Source organism: Rhinolophus sinicus, linkage group LG05 (assembly GCF_036562045.2).
Source record: "Rhinolophus sinicus isolate RSC01 linkage group LG05, ASM3656204v1, whole genome shotgun sequence".
Classification (NCBI taxonomy): Eukaryota; Metazoa; Chordata; class Mammalia; order Chiroptera; family Rhinolophidae; genus Rhinolophus; species Rhinolophus sinicus.
The window spans coordinates 29,379,518-29,406,455 of record NC_133755.1 but is presented as its reverse complement, the minus strand read 5'-3'; the positions used below and the strand labels follow the sequence as shown (position 1 = coordinate 29,406,455).

Here is a 26,938-nt window from a genome sequence, read left to right as displayed (position 1 = left end):
AGAGCCTTGTGTTCTCCCATGAGCTTCTGTGGAACTTGAAATAAAGTGATACTTTTGATTTTTTGATTTTTAGTTCTGGATCATCTTGGCTTCTGGGAGGAAATCAGACAGCTCATCTCAGGATCAGAACTGATGACGGGATTCCCCTATGGCTTCACAGTGCCAGGCCTGCCCCAGTACCTCCAGAGTATCACCAAGCTAGCCATTGCCGCACTGTGGGCAGTGCCAGCCCTTTCCAGAGAGCAGGCAAGGGATGTTCCCATCTCCTTCTCTCAGCTGTTAGACTCTTCCTTCCCTGAAGTGCGCCTGCTGACCCTGGAAGCCCTGTTGGAAAGGTTTTCGGCAGCAACCTCTGGATTAGGAGAGAAGGAACTGCCACCCTTGCTGTGGAATATGGGAGGGACGTTCTTGATATTGGCGATGAAGGAAAATCACCCAGAATGCTTCTGCAAGGTAAAGTCTCTGGTATACTGACTGTCCCCTTCCACTCCCACACTCTTTGGCCAACCCTCCAGAGTGATAAGATCATGAAGGCAGGATTGGGTTTGGCTTTCCCAGGAGCCATCGGAAGGAGATTCAGCATGCAGTGGGCCAGGAGTCTGTATGGTGCTTGGCTTGGCTTGGCTTTATGCATAGATGGGAACTAAGCGAAGTGTTTGATGATAATAGTGATTATTTTGCTTCTGAAAACTTTTTCGTGAGTTTTGTTTTTTTGTTTTTTTGTCCATGGATCTGGCTCACACAGATACTGAAGATTCTCCATTGCATGGACCCCAGTGAGTGGCTTCCCCAGACGGAATGCTGTATCCATCTAACCCCAAAGGAGTTCTTGAACTGGACGATGGATATTGCTTCCAATGAAAGGTTTGCCCCCAACGCTCCCTGTGCAAACCCTGTATGACGTATGGTCCCATCTGTCAGTTATGTAATGAACTTGAGCACAGTCCTGGCCTAAGGACTCAGGCCCTGTGTTTCTGTCTAAATCTCAGCCTAGGCGTGAGTGTGTTCTAAGCTCAAGCAATAGAATGATGTTAGATTTTCATATTAATAACAACAAGGTAATTACTTCTGGACGTGTTTGTATAGCCGTGAGGTAGAGATTTCCAGCATTCACATCCACATGGATTTCCGACTAGCTGCAAAAACCATATATATATGTGTAAAATATATTTGATTTTATTTGGGGGATGTTTTTTTGGCTTACTTTTTCTAGGTCTGAAATTCAAAGTGCAGCTCTGAGGCTTGCCTCCAAAGTGATTGCCCACCACATGGGGATGTGTGACGAGGTAAGGCTGATGCTGCCAGTTCTGGGGTCTAGGTTTTGGGGCTCTTCTTTACCTAGAAGGGGTCAGTAGGCACAATCACTGTGGCATTGTGTGTGTGGCTTCTACAAAAATACTGTTCATGTTGATTTTTCATCTGAGTACCACCTTTGACATTTCTCTTGTTCTGGACACATTGGATTGGAGTCTATGAGTATCACACAACCTCCTTCCCACCAACATACACACACATACACACACACACACACGCACGCACACACACCGATCCTTTATTTTTTTCTTATTTTTCTAGCTTGACTCTTTATTTAAAGAGGGAGTGAACAAGTCAATTCCAAGGATTGCAAGTCACTAGGATTGCATCCTAGTCAACTATGTATGAAAATACATCACTGAGGCTTGACTATTCCCCCAGAACTTGGCCCAGATGGCTCTGCATGGAGGCCCAGATGTTCCCCACTTGTCTTCATGTTCTTGGGGGATGAGGTGGAACTAACGTAATCAAAAGAGCTTCATGGGAAGAAGCCTTAAGCCAAATACATGCGTACGTAGGGGCATATGAGAAAGGTGCCACCACCACAGAATTATTTTAAGTAGATGGCCGTCAATACTGCAGTAACATTACCTGAAGGCTTTGTTTACACATCACCGCACTGTGACTGGTGACAGAACACTGCAGATCCTGACTCCTTCCAATAAAGCAGCACTGGACATACAAAGATGAGTAGAGATTGGAGGGACAGTCTAATGAGAGAAGAGGAGTGTTTGCTCGTGCATTAAATATCCTAGTTGGGAGGAAGCCGTTGGAATCCATAGAAAGGAGAGAATGTTTGGGAAGCTGAGGAAGACCTCACAGAGCAGATTGTTCAATGCAGAGAACCTGGAGCCCGGCAGAGAGTAAACCAGAGGGTGAGAATTAAGTAAGCAGAAACAGTTTCCTCGGGTCTGTCATTCAAAGGCAGGCTAGGGGGCCAAAGCCAGGTGGTCACTAGGAGATACGAAAAGCCAAAAAAAAAGTCAGTTGTATGTTGGGAGAGAGAAGGAGGTTTGAAGGAAGGGGGAGGATTTGCTTTAAAAAATTACAGCATAGGGGGAAAAAAGAACAAGTCTAAGCAAGTAGTCACAGGGCAGCCTAGAAGTCTGCCAAAAGATACCATTCTCTTCTAAAGCCATTTTTAACCAGTTGTCATGTACATCTTAATGGCACTGCTTGGTACTTGAATTAAGTGATATGTGATGAAAATTGGGAGTTTTCCAGAGAGAGAAAAATTAGCAGAACTGCAGAGAAACACATGAAAGAAGTTCCCAGGAAGACCTGGATTTCTCTTGTGAGTTGGGAGTCAGAATCTTCCTCAAGGTCTAAGATGCTCATCAGTTTAGTTCCACAGATGCCCATAGATAACCAGAGGAGCCAGAGTCTCATTTTGAACATTTATAGAGTCTTAGTCGATAGTAGAAGTAAAGTACATTTAGAACAGTAATTCCCTTTCTAGAAAAAGTGAAAAACCAGGATTTAAAAGATAGAAAACAACCCAAATGCCCATCGACTGATGAATGGGTAAACAAAATATGGTACATGTATACAATGGAATATCATTCAGCCATAAAAAGGAATGAAGTCTTGATACATCCTACAGCATGGTTAACTTTAAAAATATGCTAAGTGAAAGAAGCTAGTCACAAAAGACCACATATTGTCTGATTCAATTTATGTGAAATGCCCAGAAACGGCAAATCCATAGAGATAGTAGATGACTGGTTTAGGGCTAGGGGAAGGGACAGATGACAGGATGGGAAAGATAATTAAAGAGTGTCAAGGTTTCTCTTTCTGGTGATGAAAATATTTTAAAATTGATTGTGGTGATGATTACACATATGTGCAAATATACTAAAAACCATTGAATTGTGTATGTACTTTAAATGGGTGAACTATATGGTATGTGAATTATATCTCAATGAAGCTGTTACTATAAAAAAAAATAGAGCTTTGTTTAAACAGTAATGTTAGTTTAGGATGCTGCTTTAAATGTTGTAACAGAAAATCATAAATACAGTGGCTTAAACCAGGTAGAAGCAGTCCAAAGCAGATAGGGTGGGTTGACAGTGTTGGGTCCCAGGCCCTTCTGCCTTGTTGTTCTGCTGTCCTCAACATGGCTTCCACCTTATGGGCCCAGATGGTTGTTCCAGCTCGCATCATCTTGTCCTTATTCAGCTAGGAGGAAGGAGAAACAGTAAAAAAAACAGGAAGTGAAGGTCACACCTGTTTCCTAAGGTGTGACCTGAAAGTACACAGTTAAACTTCCAATGACATCCCATTAGTCAGAACTTAATCACATGTGTTACTCCCAAGTTCAGGGGAATCTGGGAAATGTAGTCTTTAGCTGGATGCCCACATTCCTAGCCAACAATCTGAGATTCTGTTATTAAAGATAGAAAGGAATACCTGATTATTGGGGGCAACAAGTATTATTTGCTGCCATTGTCTTTCCCCAAAAGATGTGTCTTTACTGAAGCTATCAAATATGCCAATATTCTGATCACCTGATTTGCATCAAAAAAGATCCAAGGAACTTGCTTGCTAGTTATAGTGACTCCATATTACTGAAAGACAAGTCAGATTTTCTTCCCTGGGCTTGTTTATTTCTCCCAAGTTGGGATGGAAAAACAATTAAAAACCTTTCTTCCCACTGTGACAAGACCTAATTTGCCGGTCTATTTTAGGGTATGTAGCTCATCTCTAATTCCACATCAGCCCATGATGGCATCTTTTGAGCTGCTGTACATTTTGTGTTTTCAGACCAGGGACTCAGTAACCCCCAAGCTGAAGCAGTGGGTTCAGTTGGTCGTCTCATCCTGTGGAGATCATCTTCCCACAGAGTCCAGGCTGGCGGCTGCTGAAGTCCTCACCAGCACCACACCATTTTTCCTCACCAACCCCCACCCCATTCTTGGTAAGTGCCCTGAGTGGGGGGATGTCCATTGTACCCAATGTGCAAAAAGCATGATTAGATCCTCCAATTTAAAAAGACGGGAAGGTGGAAAATGACAATGTGCACTATACCTTTACATCGTTTAAATATATTCCCACCCTCTTAGTTCCTACTCCAATCATTTTTCACCAACAGCCTCTTCAGTGGCCTCTTTTGTTTCTGTCTTGTCCCCCACACCATTCTCCTCTTCCCCTTATGCTACCAAATGCCTTTGTGGCCCTTCTGAAATACAGATATGATCGTTTCACTCCAGCCTTTGAGTGGGTTCCCCTTGCCTTCAGGATAAAATCAAAACACCCTTTAACATGGCTTATAAGGCTTTTCCTGTTCTGTGCCTGGCCTGCCCCTTCCTCCTCGGCGGCTGCCACTCCCCAACATGGGCCCTGTGCGTCATCAGTAGGGAACAGTTTTATAAACACACTGCTGCTTCACTGACTTCTGTTTGTCTTTCAAAACTCAGCCTAACTGTCACCTCTTCCAGGAATCCTGTTACAATGAGCTTGGTTAGAAATGAATGGGTCAATGTGAAGCTGTGTCTTTGAGGAAAAAGAAGGGACAGGCTTGAAAGGCATTTAGGAAATTGAATCGACAGGACTCGGGGTGGAGGTTAATGTAAAAAGGAAGATAGATGCAAGGATGACATCCAGGCTTCTGGCTTAAGTGACTGGAAAGATTGCTGATGCCTTTCACTGAACTTAGTTTTAAGTTTAAGGCATCTTTGGGACACAATAGTAGAGAAATTTTTAAATCACTTGGACGTATGGAGCTTAGGTGGTTTCCAACCAGGCCCTCTACCTTCCTGTCTCTTTCCTCACTGCCACCCCTTGTCAATTAAGAATAATGATTAGGAAAGAACGTCATGTCAGTGGTGTTTGAGAAAACCAAGCTCTAGGAAATCCTAAGGAAGTAAAACAGCATAGGGGTTTTGTTTTGTTTTAACTTTTAATGATTTTTGTAAATTGTGGTGATTTATTTTTAAACATAGGGTTTAATAAAAGGAAAACCCGGGACCTAAAGCCATGCCTCCATCCCGACCCTGTCCTCTCCTGCTGTCTTATTCCCGTATTATTGTACTGTGATTCTCTCCCCTCTATTACTGGAATTCTGTTTTTGTTCACCTCTTCAATGCCCAGTCCTGGAGAATAAACCATGGTCCCTGTGGCCAAGCAGCTTGCAGTGTAGTTCTGGAGAAAGGATTTACAGAAACAAGGAGAGAATTCCTTTTTTAGATGGTGAGATTCAAATGTGAAGTGTTACTGGGGATCAGACCAATGAAGGGTCTTATGTCCCTGGATCTCTCTGGAGAACAACGTTGTCTTTGATGTCCTTTTGATTTTTTCTTCTAAGTGACTTCCAAGCATTTTTCTTACACCCAAAGGGGGACTGAAAGGGGACCTTCTATGATTGTGATTTAATCACTGGACGCAGAGGAATAAGAGCAAAGGTTTGTAAACTTTGATGAAGCTTCTCCAGTGAGGGTAATATTTTGTGGCACATTTTTGGTGTGACTTTAGCTTCTCTACCCCTAGCTCCTATCAGGCAAAATGTGCGTAGAATCACCTGGCATTCCTGAGTGAAATTGAGTCCCGGCAAAAGCCATTCGTTCGTAATTGTTGGAACTGATTATAGCATCATAGACAGTAATGAAGGAGGTTGGTTGTGGCTGATGGCCTGCAAGAACATGAAGAATGGGTACAGAACTGAGAGACAAAGGACATAAAAGTCCATGGGGGAAAATCAAAGACAGAACAAAGTCATTAAAGGAAAAAGAAAAATTGAAATGGACTAAAGAGGGGCGATTGAGGATCCTGAGGACCTACATGACCATGTTAAAGAGGAAAATACTAAAACAGGAAACTATGAAACCCTAGAGAACATGAGCATGGGTAGATTCTGAAAGACTGAGTAAAATTTAAAGCCAGATTTGTAACAGAAAAGAGAGACCGAAACCCCAGAGGGAGCCATTGCTGTTCTTGGTATGACTAAAATGTCGGTGACTCTGATACCAGGTTCTCCATGGATGAATGAGGGAGAGGGGAGGCTAAGGAGAGCTCTCGGGACAGGGTTGGTTCCCCCATTGAAGGCTAGGGATGATGATGGGTGGTGGGCTTCCGTGGCCCTCCATCGTGACCCTCCACAAACCTGGCCCACCCCACCTGTGCAGCATGGATCCTTTCCGTGAGGCCCTGTCCACCTCTCACCTCCCTCATAAAATCTGCCCTGGGTACGCCAGGTCCACTGTGACCTTTCCCTGTGGTGAGTCACAACTACACATTTCCATCCCTGACTTCTCATTATCTTGTTCTTGATTTGATGTTCCTTTTTAGGTGCTCAGGGGCAGATACTATCTTCTCTTATTCCATCATCCACAGGAGCAACTAGCACAGGGACTAGACAGAGTCCCTGCCCAGGGGTAACAGCAGACAGGTAGTGGGCCCCACACAGATACGGTATAGGCTGGTACCCTTTTCATGGTTCCTTACCCTTTTTCAATTTTTGCCCCCAAAGCATAATCTTGATTGAAACTTTGCTTTCAGAATTTATAAGCTCAAACAGTCACTCATATCAACACTGGGCTAGTTTCCCCAAAGCACTCTTGATATATAATGTTTCATTCCTGAGAATTGTGAGTCATTGTGGACAGCTAAGCCCAGGGCCTTAGTCAGCTGGGCATATTTTCTGGGGGTCCTTGCCTGGGGCTGGTTGCCTCCAGAAACCTTCATCCCTCAAAAAAATAAAAGATATTTCCAAATCTTGTCCCTTAGGGACCTCTTTCTTCCAGTGTTTATCTGAATCTCAGCTCTTCCTTTCTTGTAATACCCAGAAAAAAAGGATGGCGTTGCTCATTAACTACTGTCTCCTCCATCATGGATTTGAAGCGGTATTTGTATTTGCTTATAAATTGCACCCTAGGTAATTCGGATTCCTTCTGGTCTTCTTAGGACTGCAGGATACACTTGCTCTCTGGAGGTGTGTCTTCACCCTCCTGCAGAGTGAGGAGCAAGCCGTCAGAGATGCAGCCACGGAAACAGTGACAACCGCCATGTCACAAGAAAACACCTGCCAATCAACAGGTACCTGCCTCGTTCTTATGCTTCTGCAGTGCCTCATTGCTCTTGTGCAGGGGTTGGCACGCTTTTTCTGTAAAGGGCCAGAGAATAAGTATTTTAGGCTTTGTTGGCCATTCAGGCTCTGTCTCACCTCTTCCGTTTTAGTGGGAAAGCAGCCATAAACAATAGGTAAACAAGCGGCTGTGAGTGTGTTCCAACAAACTTTATTTACACAAACAGGCAGCTGCCTGCACTTGATCTGCTAGTCCCGAGTTTGCTGACCCCTACTTTAGGACATCATAGAGAAAAATTGTTTTCAAAGATAGAAATCTAATACACGGTGCCTTTTGTTAGTTACATTGTCATCCTTTTAAAATAAGGCCAAGTCTTGATTATCTGTGTGGTTACATAACCCAGGAATTGTAGATCCATCATTTAATTCCCCCATGAGTTCCAATATGTGACAGAAACAGATGAGTGTAAGTCAAGTTATCCTCTTTGTGCCTTGGCTCCTCACTTGGTGGCAATGTTAACCCTGGAAGCAGAAGGGGAGCAGCCCAGGTGGATAGTTCTGAGCTCATAGCCACTCAGCTGATGATGAATTGTTACAGCCCTAGGCTCTTGTTACCTGTATGTGATGGCAAATGCTGTGGCAGCCAAAGGGAACTGCTGGCTGTGGGTGGGAAATGGGCTGCTGGATGGAAAGGACAGGTGGAGTAGAAGCAAGGGAACACCTCCGGACAAATGGCCATCTAGGAGGGCGAGTGCTCTGGTGAACTTGGATTCCCTCTTCTTAGGACTGAGGGTCAGCCATACCAAAGAGAAGCAAGAACACCATTTTGAGGCAAAGGGTCACAGACTGAGCGAAGACGTTTGCCTTAGTGAATAGCAGGATGGGAAGGGAAATAGCCAGACCCTGTTTGTATACAGTGCCCCTCATCCCCGTGGCTACAGCTTTGGTGCCTGGAAGCTCCCCTTGGAATGTGTGAGTTTCTCCATACCTCAGTCCTCTGTTGTCATGGCCTGGGTATTTTTCTCTGCATATGTAGAAAACCTGTCTTTTTTAATAATCTCTCAGTGATACTACTCTAGAGTAGATTCAGCCAGAATCAGCTTTCCCTCTCTGTGGGGAAAACATTCACATTTGTGCTGCAAGTGATGGGCAAACAGTCTTTGCCTCCCCCCATCGCCATCCCAACCTGTCAGAGTTCCTGGATACCTAAAATTCTGCCATTAGTGGTTTCATTCCTTTTTCCAGTTGTGCGTTTTCCATAGAAGCACACACAGAACACTCGGCAAGTGCTCAGTAAATATTTGGTGGAATATAATACTAGATTTTTCTAGGACCCTGTCCACCAAAGCTGGGAAAGCTCATTTCATGGTGGAATTCCCAGGTGGACTTTTTCCCTCCTAGTCATATATGGTCTTTGCCCTACTACTTTTACGTCTTTCAGAATTCTCCCAAATTCATTTCTAGCCAAACTATATTACCATGTTCTCTCTCCTTCTAGTTTGAATTTTTCTTAAGAAATAGAAATCAGTGATTATATATTGAGTGCCCTTTGCATGTAAAATTCCACATGTGAAAACCTCTGCGGGAATAATAATGACAAACGCTACTTGTCTATCTTTGTGTTTCTCATCTTGGTCTATAAAAAAGGATTTGAGGTGAAAAAGACAAGAATTTTATAACAACTAAATGTAGCTATGTATGTTACCCTGGACCATATCCTTGTACTAGAGGGATAGAAAGCCAGATAGTAAATTATGAGAATAACTGACAACATTGAAATATTATCTAGAGATTAAAATCAGTGTTCAATTTCCTGAACATGATGACTACACTGTGGTTTTTTAAGAGAATATTATTGTTCTTAGGAAATCCACAACTGAAATATTAAGGGATAAAGAGGCATAATGCCTACAAGTTACTTCCAAATAGTCCAGAAAAAAATAAAACGATGTATACACATAAATAGTAAACACAGATATGGAGTTGCTATAGTTGTATCTTTTCTGTATGCATGAAATCATTCCAAAATAAAATGGGTTTTTTTAATCCTATTCCACAACTAGAAAAAATCAACATGGTATATCTCTTGATAGACCATCTGACTGGTTTATCAACAATTCAGCCCCCCGTGTGACTGCTATAATTTTCCCCTAAGTTACATGAAAACAGTGCCCCACCCCTTATTTTTTAACTCACTTGGAGCAAATTTGTGCATCCAAAGAAATCAAACTCAAGCCAGATTTTTCAAGTTCAAAGATCTCAGCAACATAACATCCGTCACTGTGTGGGGACGCTCACTCAGCTCTCCCGGGGTGTTTGTTCTCTGGACTGCCTGGTAGCAGCGCTTAGCCAGAATTTCCATATTACAGCTTGATTTTTCTTAAGCAAAAAATATACATCTGTCTACTTTAGACTGAAAAGTAGCTGAAGACAGGATCACCGCCGATTTGTCACTTTTGTCAGAAGTCTAGCCGGCTGATTCATCAGAGTAAGACTGTCTTGTGTAGACATCTCAAGGATCTCTAGCAGCTGACGGCAACTTTTCACATTTCTTCAGCATATAGGGATTTCGTAGAATATACTACTGATGGCTTGTTCTTTGCTGTTCCAAGTTAGTTATCACCATTGAATCTTGAATACCTTGAAAATGTATGTCATTCATTTTTTGTCCTCAAATCAGTGATTTAATCAATGCCACAGTAAAATAATGTTATTAAATTATGTTACTATTAAGATCTTCTTTGAGAAGACTAAACATTGTTTAAAAAATGAAATTAATTTTTTTCCTGCTAAGAAAAAAATAAAACCTGAGGACTCCCTGCCTCTAAGATCTCATCCTATAAATGAGGGCTGGATGAGGACAAATTGCTTTGCGCTCATACTTCCCACAGCCTGCTGGGGATATGGGGAAGTGCGAGGTGCGTTTTGATGGGGGGTGTAGGGAGGTTCCTGAGAGTGGCACTAGCCCAAAGGAAGGGATAAACAGGACACAAATGAGAGCATTTCAGCACAGACGAGCATTCAACACAGAAGGAAAAGCCAGAGCCAAAACTTGGAGTTGAGGGGAACTTGGGAGCTGATTGGGGAGCAGCAAGTGAACTTGTGTGGCCAGCACACAGGCAGAGGCCAGGGGAGTGGAGAAGGAGACGAAGCTAGAAAGGCAGGGGCCCCCACTCTTGGCATGAGTTTGAATGCCAAGCCAAGGACCTCCTTCTGTAGGTGAAGGAAGGCTGGAGAGGGTTTTCAACAGGGGAGTGATGTTGCCAGAAATGTGTGCTGGAGACGCTCTTCTTGGCAGCGGTGTGTGGGATGGATCAGGGCTGGGGGTGAGCGAGGGAAATCTCAAGGCAGGGAGCTGGTGCGAAAGTACTCATTAGCTGCCGTCAGTGGTGATGGGGTAGAGAGAGCATGGGGTAGACTCAGCAGGATCCGGGAGATGGTGCGTGTGGGAAGTGGGGGGGAGGGGGACACAGAGATGACTTCAAGGTTGCAAACCTGTGAGGTAGCCATGGGGAAGCCCTCGTTGTGCCTTTGTCACTGATGTAGCAGTTGGCTGTGTGGTTCTAGGAAGTGAAACTACCTGGAGTCAGGAAAGGCACTGTGATCTGGGACAGAGTATTCCTTAGACCTTGGAGAGACCAGCAATGGAAATTGAGAGGGCAAAGTGGGACCTGTATCTGGTGTAGGAACAGAATGAACTGCACCATTATCCTGGGAGCCCAGTGATTGGTCCCAGTGGACACTGGCTAGGAACGATGGAAGAAGAGGCAGGCCTTCACCCAGTCATTCAGACTTCATCACCCTCGCGTGTCACCTTGCCGCCCCCAGTTGGCTTTAGCTGTAGATGTGCGGTATGAATTAGTTAATGATTCTGGAAGGCCCAGAGAGAAGAATTCTGTGTTTCGATAGCCCTCGTGCAGATGGGTTTGTTGTTCACCTTTTTTGCCTGCTGATTTCTCTTGCTGTCCTCCTGCTCGTCCTTCACCCCACATAGTCACCGGGAAGGCGAAACACAGCCCAGTAGCACCTCTCTGAGCACCACCTGAGGCTCCCTCAGCTTTGGAAATAGGACTGAAGGAAGCCCCAGTAGTGGGACCCTCCCCGCTCCTCTATGCCAGTCGCAGCGCTCACTAAGGAACAGAAGAAATGGCATTTCCAAGGCTCAAGAGTAGGGAATTGAAATTTGCAGCTGGATAAGAAAGTGTGTGGGCGGGACTCAGGAGAAGCCCCATCTTTCTCCTTTTCCTGCTCTGACTTTACATGGAGCCTTGAAATGCTCTGGGAAGAGTCTGGTTTCAAGAACAGGAAACATTCGAGGCCATCAGCTCTGGCTCCCACTTCCCCGCCTCCCTCTGAGCAGCTCACTCATGTCTGTCTTACCCACTGTATCAGGATTTCACATCAGATTTCATTTGAACTGGGGCTTCCATGTGAGAAAAAAACAACCTGGAGAATATTTAAATTTAAGTCACGAAATTTGAGTGACTCTCCAGCTAGACTGAGTAACAGGGGAGGAACCTGTGCAGGTACAACCTTTAACAGGCTGCTTTTGGAGGAAGAAAGGATGAAAAAAACCCACCCAGAGAGCTAGAAGTTGACCAGAATTCAGCAATTGAGGGTTTATTCCATGGCCTCTCCCACCAGCAGGGGTGTTCGAGCCTTTCCTTTTTGTAGAGCCCTTTGTCTCCAATGCGAGGTCTCTGGCAGGTTTCACTTGATATGCTGCAGAGTCAGACTTGAGGACCCCAGGACAAGAGGACAGATGGCACAGACCTGAGAGGTTCCACAGGGATGGCTAGATCTGTAGGCCCCCAGGTGGCACCCCCACATGCTCACCTAGCAGAGGTGAGGGCTCTGTGAGCTGGAGGAGACAGAGAAGGGCAGGACGGGGGCTGGCTTTCTGCACCCCCTCCTCAGGGTCCCTGCCCTCCCTAGCATGGGTCTCCGTCCCTTGTCCTTGTTCTTTAGCTTCCCTCCAGGGAAGCCTACGTCAGGTGGCCTCCTTCCTTTCTCCAGTTCCATTTGTGAGATTCAGGAACCAGTGTCTGATAAACAAGCAGTGGCTTTAGCTGATGCAGGATAAGAAAGAAAAGCCAATTAACAAGGAATTTTAAGGGGCTCCAAACTTCAAACCCATCATGAGTTTAGGTTCAAGAAGGAGGGCTTATTGGTAGAAACTTTTTTTTAAATTGAGATATAATTGACATATAAGGTAGAAATTTCCTTACGAAAAAATGTAAAAGACTTTTAAGAAAGAGGCGGACTGGACTGACAGACACACGGAGGCGGAAGGGAGAGAGAAAGAAGGGCCCCACCCGCAGGCATGGACACAGCTGATTGTTCTTTTTCTTAGACTGCTGGCTCCAAGTAGTTCTGTCCCTCCCCGCCAACAGGCCCCTTACCCACAAAAAATCATGTAAAACTTCTGCAGATTCTGCCAAATACAAATGTTTAGTAGTGACACATTAGATCCCACCTTCTCTGTAACACCTCAGCCCTCCAGGTTCTCCCTTTCCGGCAGCATTTCGTTATTTTATCACCCCAAACAGCCCTTGATTTTCTACTCTTTTATTATTTTCTTGTTCTTTATGTGGTTTTATCTTCCCAGGTAGCCCATGGGCTTAGGGACTGTCTTCTATTAGGTACGCAGTGGGTGGTCAGTTTGTGTTGCTGGGCTGACCTTTCACCATAGAGGCCACCTAACAGCAATTGCCTCAGTCAGTCCTAAGTTCTCTAAAGAGATCAGGGTGCCCCTTGAAACCAGAAAGAGCTCCAACACAGGCAGACTGACGCTCCCTGCTAGAACCTGCTCAAGGGGCAATGGTTTTCCTTCCTTCCTGCAAACTGAGTGACTCACTTTCTGGGTCTTGCAGGCTAAGCGTTGGCGGCCCTGTAGGATTTGTCCCTCCCTTACTCTTACCTCTCAGGTCTGAGTCAGGCTGCAGGGCCAGGGAGCCACCCATGATTAACCGGGAGACATCGCAGGAGCCTCTGTGTTTGGCATGAGGACCCCTAGAGACTCTGGAATAATGATGGCACTTAGCTGGTGCTTAGCAGGGAGCTGGAACAGTGAAAACAGGACTGGGATGTAGAAAAACTGAGAGATGGAGGTTAGAGATTGGGGCAGGAGGCAAGTGGCTTTGTGGGGCTGAGTTGAAACAGGGCAAGATGAAGAAGAAAAGACCCATTTCCTGCTCCATTTCCCCAAATAGGTATTCCTTCCCCCTACACCCCTCCCCCCTTGCACACAGACACACGTGCACGTTGTCACCCACACAGCACCCGAGAGGCAGCGTGAGAGTAGCAACACATCTCACATGCTCTGAGCCTTGAGCAAGCAGGCGGGGGGGGGGGGGGGGGGGGCGAGTCACTGTGACATTACACAGTGGCCGCACAGTGACCGAGGCAGCAAAGCCCCAGGTCTGTGGGGCTTCATGCTGAGTCACAGATGGTTCCACCCTGCAACCTCTGGAGCTTCTCAGCAAGTCTTCCTCCCCACCCAGCCACACGCCCAATGGGAGGCCCTGTGCTTTTTTTCAATTCCCACAGTTCATGGGTTCAGGTCCTGGAAAAAGGGCTCTCTGAGTGTGGCCTCCCTCCTTCCTCTGCCTTCCAATAGGTCTTTCCTAATCTATTCAGAGTGTCTGTTCTGTTCTGTGGTACCAGAGCCTAGCCCCAGACTCAGTTTTAGGGGGACTTTAAGCTCGGTAAATGTAATGTTACATGCATGTACCAAGTACCTTTTTCTGGAGAAGAATGACCCAAAAAAGTTAAGAACCACAACACTAAAATATACCCTCATTCCTCTCTCCAAACCTGATCTAAAGTCCTCTTGGGACAAGACAAATTTATTTGTCTGTCTCATTTCTTTGTGCCTCTTTTTAAATTCTAAATTTTTTTTTCACTTCTCTCATATCTACCTAGAAGGTCCACGCCTTTTTCTCTTACTATTTAAGTATGAGGCAAAAAGTGGTGACATCAAGCATATTCACTTATCTGTTCTTTCATTCATTTATTCAGCAAACACTTACAAAGTGCCTGTCCACCAGGCTTGTTTTGTGTGGTAGTCCAAGCTGCCATCATCTCTCACCTGGACTTTTGCAAAATCCTCCTGAATTTCCTGCTTCTGCCCTTGTCTGCCTGCAACCCATTGTCCATGTGGTTAAGAAAGGGTGCTTGTTAGGGAGCAGGTTTGATGGTGTTGCTTAGAACTTTCTTTTGCCTTCCCTTCTTGCTCAGAATAAAACCCAACTCCTAAAGTACCATGCAAAGCCCTACTCAGCCTCACCGGCCTCTCTCTCTAACCTCATCTCCTGCTATGCCCTCTCCCTCTCTTTCTCTGTACCAGCAGCTACAGCCTCTTTGGGGCTCTCCAACTTGCCAAGCAAATTGAAGCCTCAGGGCCTTTGCACTGGCTGCTCTGGCTACTTGGAATGGCCTTCCCTGGTCCTATATGGCTGACTCCTTGTCATTTCAGTCTCAACTTCAGTGTCATCTCCTCGGAGAGCCTGCCTTGACCCCAGTTTACAGTAGCCACTCAGTCATTTGCTATTACTTCACCCCCTGGCTTAATTCTCTGCATAGTTCTTTCACTATCTTACCATTTTGCTGTTTATTTGCCTTTTTGTTTATCTCCCTCCACCAGAACAAAAGTTCTAAGAGTTTAGGATTTTTGTCTGTTTTGCTTGCTGCTGTCGTCTGAGAACCTGGCACACAATAGAGGCTCAACAAAAATCACTGTTGGATAATCAATTGAATGAAGGAATGGAGGAATCTATCAATCACAGTAATTAAACACAATAAAGAGATTAGTGTTTTTAGAATAAACCTAAGGCAGTGGAGCTGTTTGGATTCGATTGTGGAATTGCCCTGAGGTGGTCCGTCCTTGCTCTGGCAGATTAAATCAACTACTTTAGGCTCCACCTCTTCCCAGAGACTTTAATTCGACCAGGAGCTGATAGGCAACTCCTAAGGCTAGGCCGCTGTGGCAGATCCCAGACTAATTCCAGCTTTTCCTCACCATTCCATCCTGTCCCGTGCTGGATGGAATTGCTTGGGCAAGAGTTTCCTCCCCGGGGGCCGAGGGGCCTAGCCCAGGGAAGACCTTTTCTTTGATCATCAGGCCATAGTCGGGACTGGGGCCAGTGCTGAATGAACCTGTCTGGAAGGCAGAGGTTGCTGGGAGCAGCTCTAAGCACGGGGGGCCCCTTCCTCCTGGAACCCCTGCGTGGTAGTCTCCTCCTGCTCTGAGTAGGCCAATGGAGGGAGGAGGTAGTTCCTCTAGATCAGGGGTGTCCAAACTGCGCCCGCAATCCATTTTTAATTGGCCCACAGCAAATTCCAAAAATACATTTAGTTTACTTAAATAAACCAAGTGGGGCAATATGTACTTCACCTCGAGTGAGTGGCCCGGCTGTTTGTGTATTTTACCGCATATGGCCCTTGGTGAAAAACGTTGAAAAAAGCTTGGACACCCCTGCTCTAGATGCTCCCACTTCATTTCACCTCTTTGAATCCTCACAACCACTCTGTGAGATATTTTACTATGTTAACCTGGAGTTCACAAGTAACGCACCCAAGGGCCTGAGTCGGAATCGGAGCTCGTTCCTGTGGTGACAAACACCTTGCACTCTCAGCACCTCCTCTAAGGCAAGAAAGGAGTCCAAACCCAGCCTGTAGGTCTGGAACCTAGAGTTGATAGAAAGGGGATGTCGAAGGTCACAACACAGCAGTGTTTGAAAGGAAGACACTGGAATCATAACCCAAGGAAACGGGGCTGGGACCCATGAGCTCAGAGAAACGGCGTGTCCTGGGGAAGGGAACAGAAGTGGTGGTGGCTGAGGCGGTTGCAGCCAGGGATGGCAGAAGGTCCTACATCCCAGCTGATTGTGCCCCTGTTTTCTAGTCTGCCTTCAGAGACGAAGGGAGTCACATGACTTGTGGGTGTTAGAGCCTCTAGTTTACAGACGTGGAAACTGAAACCCGGGAAAGGCAAATGATTTCCCCAGTGTCACATAATTAGTGGGAAATGAGGTCTAAAACCCAGACACACTGAGACACAGGATAGCACTTCTCTCTACTGTTCCCCAAGCCTTGATTTACAGAAAAGAGGTGACAGAAATATAGGGGTGTCCACTGAGAATAATCCAGGCTCCTGGGCTGGAGGGAACCCATCGGGGTGGGATGGGTGCCACAGGGTAAGAGCAGAGGAAATGGAAGACAGCCTTGAAAAAAGGGTTTGTAAGAACTCACTCCAGCATTGCAAGGCTGGGAAGAATGGAGCGTCCTGTGAAACCAGGCATCTCCCAGCAATAAAACCACACGCCACAGTCAGCATTTGGTCCTCCTGGACCTCTCTCCCAGGATTGTCTGCATGTTCATCTATATTGTCAGTAGGGTTCCAGGGAAGGACACGGAAGGAGTTAGGAATTGCAGTGCTAACTGCCCGGCCAATATCTGGCATTGCCCTGATGGAGGGTGAGGGAAAATGGTTGTTGAAGGAAGACAGCTGTGCAGGACCTAGGTCTCTCTTTTCTCATTTATTCCTTCAAAATGAAGGTACTTGATCAAGGCAGGAGCTCCCCCTCCCGACTCCCCCTAGCTTCGGTGGGCTGTCTTGGTGGAACCCGTTACCATGTACCAAATTGCCTTTTGCCATCAGTTGCTGTCCCAGGAAGCCTGGGCCCCTGACGTTCACTTGCATCTCAGCTAGTGCGTCACTGGCAGCCAGCCCCCATGTGCAAAAACAGATGCAAACTAATGCTCCTGTCTGCAGTGTGGGAGCAGGTTGCCACTGCCTACCTGGCTGGGTCTAGTTGCTAAGGGGATGGCATTGTTTCCATGGCCTCCCAGTGACTAAGCCCCACAGAGACGACAACAGTCTCCTCTCGAGGAAATGAGGGTCATTTTTGTATCCTTTTGTCTCCCCTGTTGCTGTTCCTGAAAGCTAAGCTCCCTGGGCCCACGGTGACTGACCCTTACGGGTGATGATAAGCCCACAGCCTGGGATTTAGGCCATCTGGCGCTGACGTGGCTGGCAGAGTTTTGTCTTCCCTCTTAGTCAGGGAAAACCCAGTGATCCTGTCTCCTGCTCGTGGCCTCAACTCTCCTCTCCTCTGCCTTCCTGTTCCATCCTCAGGAGTCTTCACTGTCCTCAGCCAGGCCATGGCAGGATACAGGAGTCCTCTCTTCACTATGGAGAGCAGCCTTCCTTTTGGAGCCTAAGCCAGTTTCAAGAGTTAGGGTCCCCTCTCTGTTAGGGATGACCAGCTGGGCCCCATCCTCATTCAGCCTTGAGCGGCTTAGAATGACTGAGGAGTCCCGCCCACCCTTCCTGATTACTCCTTCCAGGCCTTTCTTTGGCACTGACTCCTGCCCGTTCCCCACCTGAGTCCATTGCTAGAGTTGGCAGGAGACTGATTTTTTTCCTCTGGTCCCAACAACCATGTGATTGTCAAACCCAGCCTGATACAATGTAACTCCTCCCTGAGTAAGTATATCTGGCTACTGCTGGTAGCCCCTATGTCAGCATCCTGCTGTTACCCCAGGAAGTGTGAAGAGTGATGTCAGAGACCTATACTGCCCACATCCTGCCCCAAACCCTCAAACCAGGGTGTCACAGGGACAGTGTTTACCTGTGCACATAGAGTGTGTGTGTGTGTGTGTGTGTGTGTGTGTGTGTGTGTGTGTGGATGCTAAGAGGAGAATGGGATTTTAGGATGTGCTTTGGCCACTTCACTGATGCATCATGATTAGCAAAAGTAAGAAATGCCTGCCCCCACTCCAATGTCTAAATCAGTAGGAAAGTCTCACTGTAGTTCAGTAATTCAGTTTTTCAAAAGTAATTTCTTGTAAGGCTGGTCTGCAGGAGCCAAGGCAGGAAGCATCAAGTGAGAATCAGAGACAAAGTTTGGTCTTGACAGCAATTTCTCTCTCTCTCTCTCTCTCTCTCTCTCTCTCTCTCTCTCTCTCTCTCTCTCTCCCTCCCTCCCTCCCTCTCTCTCTCTCTCTCTCTCTCTCTCTCTCTCTCTCTTCCTCCCTTCCTCCCTTTCTCTCCACTCTAACCCCACCTCCAAGTCCATATCTCTCAAAATTAACTTGTCAAGTATTTTCTTGGGGTTTCAAGCATGAGTCAACTTCTGTTTAGTCTCTCTGACACCTGTAACAGTGACCAAGTTAAAAGGGGCTTAAACAAGGTAGCGGCTTATTTCTCCCTCCTCACATAAAAGGCTCAGAGGCCTGCTGTGATGGCCCACAATTATCAGGGACCCACGCCTTCTTTCTTGGTGCTCCGCCATTTCCAGTAGGTACTGTCCCTCTCATGGTCACGGTGGCAGTTCCCGCTCCCACTGCGACGTCCACAATCCTGGGAGGAGGATGGAGGGAAGGGAAAGGCCCACCTGGAAGTTACATACACCACTTCCGGTGGCGTCTTACCAGCCAGGACTTAGTCATGTGCCACAAAAGAGGCTCAGAAATAACGATTTTGATCTAAGTGGACAGGTACGCAACTAAAAAGTCTACTTCTATGTAAGGAGGGAGGAATGGATTTGGAGAAATAGGACCTTCACTTCTCACTATCTCCCATCTTGTTTTCACACAGGTACTAATTACTGAGTTCCTGGAAAGTTCTGGCTGCTTGCTAACAGCTGGGGACACAGAGATAAATAAGATAGAGCCTCTGGCTTTAAACTGTTAGGAAACAACCCTCTTCCTTGTTATTCCAACTAAAGTCGACAGGTTTCCCTTTAGTTGCATCCAAATTATTATTTTTAGCAACTCACATTTTATAAGAAAGGCCAATTTTATTAGACAAAAGTATTCAATAATCAACAATCAGAATGTTGATCTAAATGTTTTCACTAACTTGATAAGTTTAGTTGCTTATCCCCACTGAATTTCTTAGGACCACACACATCACCCAAAATGAAAAAAAAAACAAAACACAAAAACTTTATTAGGAAATAAGCCTGCAAGAAGCCTTGCAATTGCATTACCCATAGCTAGAATATACTAGAAAGATATCTCTGTCATGGGGAGGTGGGAGAAACCACACTTAGAAGAGACCCAAGAATGGAGAAATGGAGGAGAGAGTCCAGAGGTCACTCTTTACCTGCACCCCGCCCGTTTCCTCCTCTATGCTGTTGCGCATATTGGTTTTCTTCCTGGTGGGGAAAAGCTGTGTATAAGTCTGACTCTGGAATTTTCCTTTCCAAGGCAAGTGAGCACTCGTCAAGTTTTCATTTTGGTTCCTCTAACTGTATTCTTTCCCTAACCTCCCTGTCCTAATCCACCGACATAAATGGTGCTGGTTCCACAGGCCCAGCCCCAGGCCCCCCTTTTCCATACGCTTTTGAAGTACAGGAGCCTCCATCACCGCAAAGCGAGGCATGCTGAATTCCTGAGTAGGTCACAACTGACATATTGCTGCTGAAGCATGGTGAGGTTTTTTGGTGATGAATGTGGACATGAGGTTTGAGGTGGGCAGTTCCCCTTGGGTCGGGGTCCCATCCAGCCTCACAATGAGCCCCAGTTGAGCCAGCGCTGGGCCTTCAGGGTCGGGTTAGATTGGGAGGAGTTGGCAGGGGCTCCCCCAAGAAGTCCAATTCCATTTTACCAGAAAATGAAATTCTCCTCTTTTAAAAGCCAGTGGTAGAACATAGTGGTTCTGCTTCAAAGTTGCAAATGTGTTTTTTTCAAAAGTAAAAGGGAAAAGAAAAAAGAAAAAAATCAGATTCTTGCACTCTCCTCCTCCTTAAATCTGTTCCAAATGAGACCTTTGAGGAGGAAAACCCCCCAGAACCTACTCTGTTAAGCAAATTGGTTTCTGCTGTGGAGTGGGGTTGGGGTGGGGAATGGAGTTAGGAAAATATATGGAAGCTGACATAAAGGATTCAGTTTATGTTTGGAAAAGGATTCGGGCTGTTTTCAGGTTTTGAGTTACCGCCTGGGCGTGTTTGAAGAAGCAGAAGTGAGCAGCACCTCGACCCACAGCTTTGTGGTCTTTTCATTCAGCTCCTCCTGCCTGGGCCCGTCCCTCTTAAAGATGCCTTGCTTGGCAGGCTGACCAGGAAACTTTCCTTCATAAATAACTCTCCTGGGGAGACAGTGATAACAGACATTTTAAGTGGAAGCCGAGCTGCCTTAAGCACTTAGGAAAGGCTGAGCGTAAGTCTGGCTCTGGAATTTTCCTTGCCAAGGCAAGTGAGCACTCTTCAAGTTTTCAATTTGGTTCCTCTAATTTTATTATTTCTCTAACCTCTCTAACCAGCAGGATGATTGAGGCTCTGATTGTGAGTCCTGTTTTTATTTTTCACATGCTATTTTTATACTTGAAGCTGTGGTTATAAAATATACACTCAGAAATGTTGGCTCTGTCCCCACAAGACCCACAAGGCTGTCCAGATGCACTGTCAGAGCTGCTCCCAGCAGCTCTCCTTCCCCCACCTCTGGCCTTTCAAGGAGGGGTGGGGGCGTGGGTAGCAGTTGCTTTAAGAGACCGGTCCAACCGTGAGCAGAATTTTGGCCCCGTCCTTTAGATTTGACTCTGAGAAACTGGCAGGAATATTTTTCTGCTGGCTTCCCAAGTACGCAGTGAGAGGTCAGAACCCTTAGAAGCAGAATTCCCAGTTTCAGATAAAAGGTTCATTCATCTCCGTATGTACCATTCTCCTGGCACCCCCTCTTCCTTCACCATCTATGTGTGCAGCGTAGCACTTAGGTAAAAACAATGACTGTTTCATTCACCCCTATTTGCTGGGAATGGCCGTCACATGCACGCTACTGCAGAACTCAGAGAATGAGCAGAAGAAATCTTCCCAAATGTTGGCCTTCCCAAGTTCTTCTTCAGCCAATCCCAATCCCTCCCTCTGTCCTCTTGCCTGCTCTTTTTCCCCAGGCTCCTCCCTTGTCTTGCCTTCCTCCAACCAGAATAGATCTAGGAATCTCCTGGTATTTTTTTTCCCACCTTGGTTACAAGCAGCTCTGGGTCTTTTTGAAACAGACTTGTCCATAAATCTTAGATTGTTTTTCATCTTTGAAAAAGCCGCTTCTATCAGCAAGTCATAATTCACGTGTAAGGGGCAGGGGAAAGTTCACCAAATTTCAAGCTTCAACTTCTTTTCACTCTATTTTACAACATCCATTCCCCAGAAACCACAGAAAATTTTAAAAATCAGTCCCAATAGGCGAGGTGCCCTGTGACATAGCCTGCTAGAAACAGAGCCAGCCACCTGGGAAGGGGGGAGGGCAGGGGAGAATGAGGGTGTGTTTACCTAGATTGGAGCTGGCTGGCTCTAATCCATGGGGGAAAATAATTTCAGAGTCTCAGAGAACTAAACACCCACTGTGCTCGTTTTAGAGTGGCGGATTTGGGGAGGTGGGTGATAGTTATAATGAAAGGCTTAATCTTGCTGTTACTATAAGTTAAAAATAAGGAGTATAGTATAATACAGCTAATGGGCTAGAACATACTTCAATTCCATGTTATGCCAGCTAGAGATGAGGTGAAGGGAGAGTGAATTTGGAGCAGATGGGAAGAGAAAGGAGGAAAGGGGTGAGGGGTGGGGCAGAGAAAGAGATTCCTAGTCAAGGACCTGGCTGTCTCTGTCTTTCTGCTCTGTCATCCTCAGCCTGTTGGCTTTTGCTCATGGTTACAAGATGGCTTTGCACCTTCAGATAGCCCCCCAATCTTCTAGGTAGGAAGGAAGGAGCAGGAACATACAATTTTCTTATCACAAGGTTCATTTTATCCAAGGAGAAAAAAATGTCCCCCAAAGCCCCCAGCAGATATTTTTCTATGCCTCTCTGGCCAAGTCTGGGTACATGGGTTTCTTAGCTACAAAGGTAGGCTGAGAGAGGAAGCATCACGCAAAGGAGAATGAGACAGGGCTAGACACATCACCTGCAGCTGGATGCATCGTCTCCCAGAACAGAATTAGACTTCTGTTAGCAAGGAAGAAGGGGGTTGGCTGTTGGGTGGGCTGCTCGGCGAGGGCTTCGTGTGTACCCAGGGAGTGCCATGACACATGTAGGGAGCTGAAAGTGCAACGTGAGGAGTGGAGAATGGGAGCGGGATGGGGGAAGGACAAGAACTCACACTAGAGAGGAGAGGGCCAGTTCTTCAAAGGCCAAGAATGCCCTACTGATGACTTGGCTCTCTGTGGGAACCTTCCCCAGGTCTAAGTGAAAAATTGAAGAGATCATTACACGTTGCCCAGAAGAGGGGAGGGGACGCGTGTGCCCTCTAAAGCAGTGGTGTTCACACCTCAGTCTGTACACAGATTGATCACCTGAGGCTCTTATGACCAAGAGTTTCAGATTCAGTAGGTCGAAGGAGAGCATGAGATGCCACCTTTTTTTACAAACTCTCAGGGGATGTTGCTGCAGCTTGTCAAGAGACCATAGTCAGAGTCACAAGACCCTAAAGGATATGTCTACAGAAATAAAGGTCCAAATGTGTTTGTTAAGCTTTTTAACATAACTATTAATATAACTGCAAAAGGAATTAAAACTCAAATCATTAAAGGAAAGAAGACAATAAGCCCTTATTGTGGTGATCACTTCATAAGGTATAGAAATGTTGAATCACTACGTTGTACACCTGAAACTAATATAATATTGTAGGTCAACTATAATTTTTTTAAAAAAATTTAATTTGGGGGCGGCCGGTTAGCTCAGTTGGTTAGAGTGTAGTGCGCTTAACAACAAGGTTGCCGGTTTGATCCCCACATGGGCCACTGTGAGCTGCGCCCTCCACAACTAGACTGAAACAACTGCTTGACTTGGAGTTGTTGGGTCCTGGAAAAACACACTTAAATCATTAAAAGTTTTTTAAAAATTAATTTAAAAAAGGATAATAACCCTTAGATTGAGTTACATCCCCCCACCCCCGCCCCCGCCCCCACCCCCCCCACCCCCGCAAAAAAGGCAAAATCTAATGTAGCTTTTAGGAATCCTAATGTCTACATGTAACAGAAAAGCAAAACTGTGGTTTAAACACAGTGGACGTTTTTCTTTCTCTCTCTCAAGTTAAAGCAGTCCAGAAGGAGGAGTTCAAGCTGATTGGCTGCTTTCAGTCATGAAGGACCCAGGCCCCCAGGCTTCCTCTGTCTTTCTGCTTCACTACCCGGCATATGGCTTCCATTTTCAAGGTCACCGCTTGGTCCCAGATGGCTGCTAAAAGCATTACCCATCCTGGCCTCATTGCGGATGAGAAGGAAAGGAAGAAAGGAGAGCAATAAAGAGATCAAGCCCTCTCCATTTTAGGGAACCCTCCCAAAGTCCCATGACCACTGCTGTGTCCTTCTCATTGGCTGTCACTTAATAACGTGGCCATATTTAGCCGCAAGATGTGCAAAGAAATATGTTCGTTTGGCCTGGGCGCGTTACCTATATAGTTCTCTTACTAAGGGAGAAGAAGGGAGTGCTTCTAACTGTATGTCACTTTGATACAAGAGGTATACCTAAAATGACATAGCATCGTTGAAAATAAAGGGATGGACAAAACTATTAAGGGCAAATGGCAACAAAAAGAAAGTGGGGGTGGCAACAGTAATATTAGGCAAACTAAAACTTCAGACAAAAAGTAGGAAGACAGACAGCAATGGGTACGATCCACAGAGAAGACGTTAACAGGCATAAACCTGTAAACATCAGGTAAAATAGCATCAAAATACACCCATCCCTGCAAAAAAATACTACAAGAAATATTAGAAGAAATTTGTTAAAATTACAACCATAGTAGGATACTTTAACCTACATTTCTCAGAATTTATAAGGTCAGACAGACCAAACAATAAGGTTATAAAGGATTTGAATGCCATGTTTAATAGCTGGGATATGTATAAACCTTGCACTCTGCAGACAGAAAATAAACATCCATTTCAAATAGCTACATAACATTTACAAAACTTGATTATATTTGAGGTCACCAAGAAGATTTCAGTTCCATAAAGTGGGAGTCTTTCTAAGCCACTTCTGACCAGATTGCAAGCACACTTGAAATTTAAAATAAAAATATAACAACAAAATACCACTTGGATATTTACACACATCTTCTAAATAAGTTATACCAATGATAAAACAAAAATGTAAGACTCCTTTGAGGCCCAAACAATTGAAAACACCATCAAGATTTAAGTAGGCAAACCTCTCCTCAGAGGAAATAATTGCAGTATATCAGACAATTGAATTTGATCCTTAACATACAAAGAATTCTTTAAAAATCAATAAATTGAAGATAATAGAAAAAGTCAAAAGACAAAAACCAAGCACTTTGTGGAAGGAAAATCAAAAGCCGTGAACGGTACACATGAAAAAAAATGCTCGTCCTGATTACTAATAAAGAAATGCCAGCTAGGACAACAGTGACCTGTCATTTTCCCCATATCTTACCGGCAAAGAATAAAAAGATTGCGCTCACCCACAATCGCTAAGGCTGTGAAGGAACAGGTATGTTCATAGCTGGTGGGACTGTAAATTAGCACATTTTTAGAGGGAGTTTAATGATAATCTATAGAAATTTTAAATGCATATACCAATTGATCCAGTAGTTCCACTTCTAGGATCTTATCCTATAAAAATTCATGCACATGGGCAAAGATATATGTACCAGGTTATTCCTTTCAACATTGCTTATAGCAAGGAAAAGGAGAGACCTAAATGTCCATCAAAGGATCAGTTAAATAAACTTTGATACATCCACATACCATGAGGCAATTAAAAGTCATGGAGTCAATCCATATGACCTGACATGCAAAGGTATCCATGATATATATCCTTATCTGAAAAAAGCAAGTAGTGGAACAGAACTTTGCCAGGTTGCCCACAGCATCCATGGCTCAGGACTCAGCAGCAGCAACTCTTTCTATTTCAGCCCCAAGATGGCCTCTGGATCCCTTGGCAAGAGCAGTAGCAGTGGCCCCTGGCAGCATCACTTTGGGTCCCCTTCAAAAGTGCTGGAGCTTCTGATTGAGGGCGCTTTATTGTCCCTCTCCCCCAGGCATTGGTGGTACGGGCTCAGTCATGTCACTCACAACGTTACAGTGACTAAAACTGAGTGGAAGATATTGTTTAGCATCCTAGAATTTATGGACTGTTTTGTTTTGGCCTTTACTTGATCCTTAGTGTTCTGCAAGCTCGCGCTCCACCTCAGAACCTTCAGGAAGCCACTCACGGGCCAGGTTACCTTCAATCCCAATGGAACCCTGTGTAGAGTTACTCTGTTTAGTCTTGATAACCCTTTCCAGGGAGAGGGGACAAGACAGTCTCAGCTGTACTGGAGGAGAGTAGCAGGAAATGCACTCATCAAGGAGGAGAATACTTGAGGCTTGATAGCCCTCAGTTGCTGATTTCAGTCCTGCTTAGCAAAAATCTCTGTGCTGCTTCACTCCTCATTTCCCAAAGTGACCTTCAACTTGATTTTCCCCCTGACTGTCAGTGTAAATATTGCCCTGGTCATTGAGGCTCCAGTGCAAAAAAGGGTTTGGCCTCTGGTGTACAGTTGCCAGATTTAGGAAATAAAAATACAGGACATACAGTTAAATTTGAATTTATAAACCACAAACAATTTTTTGTATACATATGCCCCCAGGCAGATGTGAGACGTACTTATCTTAAAAAGTTGTAATTCATTATTTATCTAAAATTCAAATTTAGCGGGGCCTCCTCTGTTTGATACAGCAGTTCTTCTCTACTGGGCTCCTACCGCTCCCCCATTCCAAGAGGGAGGCATGTGACAGTTTAAGGATAAAGAATAGGAGGAGTTGTGGTAGTTGCCCATGAGTAAGCCTTGCCCTTAGGGCACTACGGTCACCTCCTACTGAACACACCCCTTTTGGGGCGTCCTGCCTCCTCTCACTTGCTTTCCTACTTTTGAGCTTGGGCCTTCCTTCCTGCCTATGGGCTTTCTCTCTCTTATCAGTCTGTGACTTTCCTCTACCCTCACCTCGCCTTTTTCCTCATTTTTCTCTCACTGGTCCATGTAACATGTAATTAAAGTTTACCGATTTGAGTGTTGGTTATAATTACTAAATAAGGTTTTATGTTCCTTGCTGTAATTGAAATAGCAGGGGAATTCAACCTTTGCACGTGTTTCATTTTTCTTTCATCGATAGTGGCCTTAAGTTCATTTTTAGCTAAGTGAATCATTGACCTTCTCCTGGAGTGGGAAGAAAGGTCTCCCCTTTCCAGAATGAGCTCATATGCATCTTCCTAAGATGGATGCCAGCAGGGAAGGTGTGAATGGAATAGATTGAAGTGGGGAGCCAAAGGGGGATCCTGCTAAGTTGACCTATTCAAGGGAGAATCCTGCTCAGAAGCTTCCTGCCCCAAAGCCTAGCCTTTTGGAACTGGTTTCAGCTGCCCAGGGTGGGACATACCTCCCTCTTTGTGACTGATCACCTGACAACTTACCAGTGAGAAGCAGCCTCTAATTGACAGTGAAGACCTTGGTTTGGGGCTAATGATTAAGACCCCAGTACCCTTCTGCTTCCATTCTCTGCCTTTCCCAATGGAAACTGACACTTGAAGGACACTATTCTGGGTCCCTCCCTAAAACAGGTGGGGTCTGGGCAGTTCTCGGAGCCCCCTACCTCCACAATAGAA

The 26,938-nt window shown here is 45.4% G+C and overlaps 1 protein-coding gene across 2 annotated transcripts in view; it reads left to right on the top strand.

Moving 5' to 3' along the window:
- THADA (THADA armadillo repeat containing) overlaps positions 1–26,938 on the top strand; it is a 292,405-nt gene that overhangs the window by 241,962 nt on the left and 23,505 nt on the right. Inside the window, exons 32-37 of one of the 2 annotated variants that reach the window (XM_074331930.1) lie at positions 74–453; positions 746–864; positions 1,214–1,286; positions 4,078–4,231; positions 7,213–7,344; positions 23,363–23,502. In XM_074331930.1, the coding sequence (XP_074188031.1) occupies positions 74–453; positions 746–864; positions 1,214–1,286; positions 4,078–4,231; positions 7,213–7,344; positions 23,363–23,415 (911 nt within the window). In that variant the 3' untranslated portion in view covers positions 23,416–23,502. Of the gene's footprint in view, positions 1–73; positions 454–745; positions 865–1,213; positions 1,287–4,077; positions 4,232–7,212; positions 7,345–23,362; positions 23,503–26,938 lie in introns of those variants that run through there. The other variant, XM_019748640.2, reaches the window with a different exon arrangement.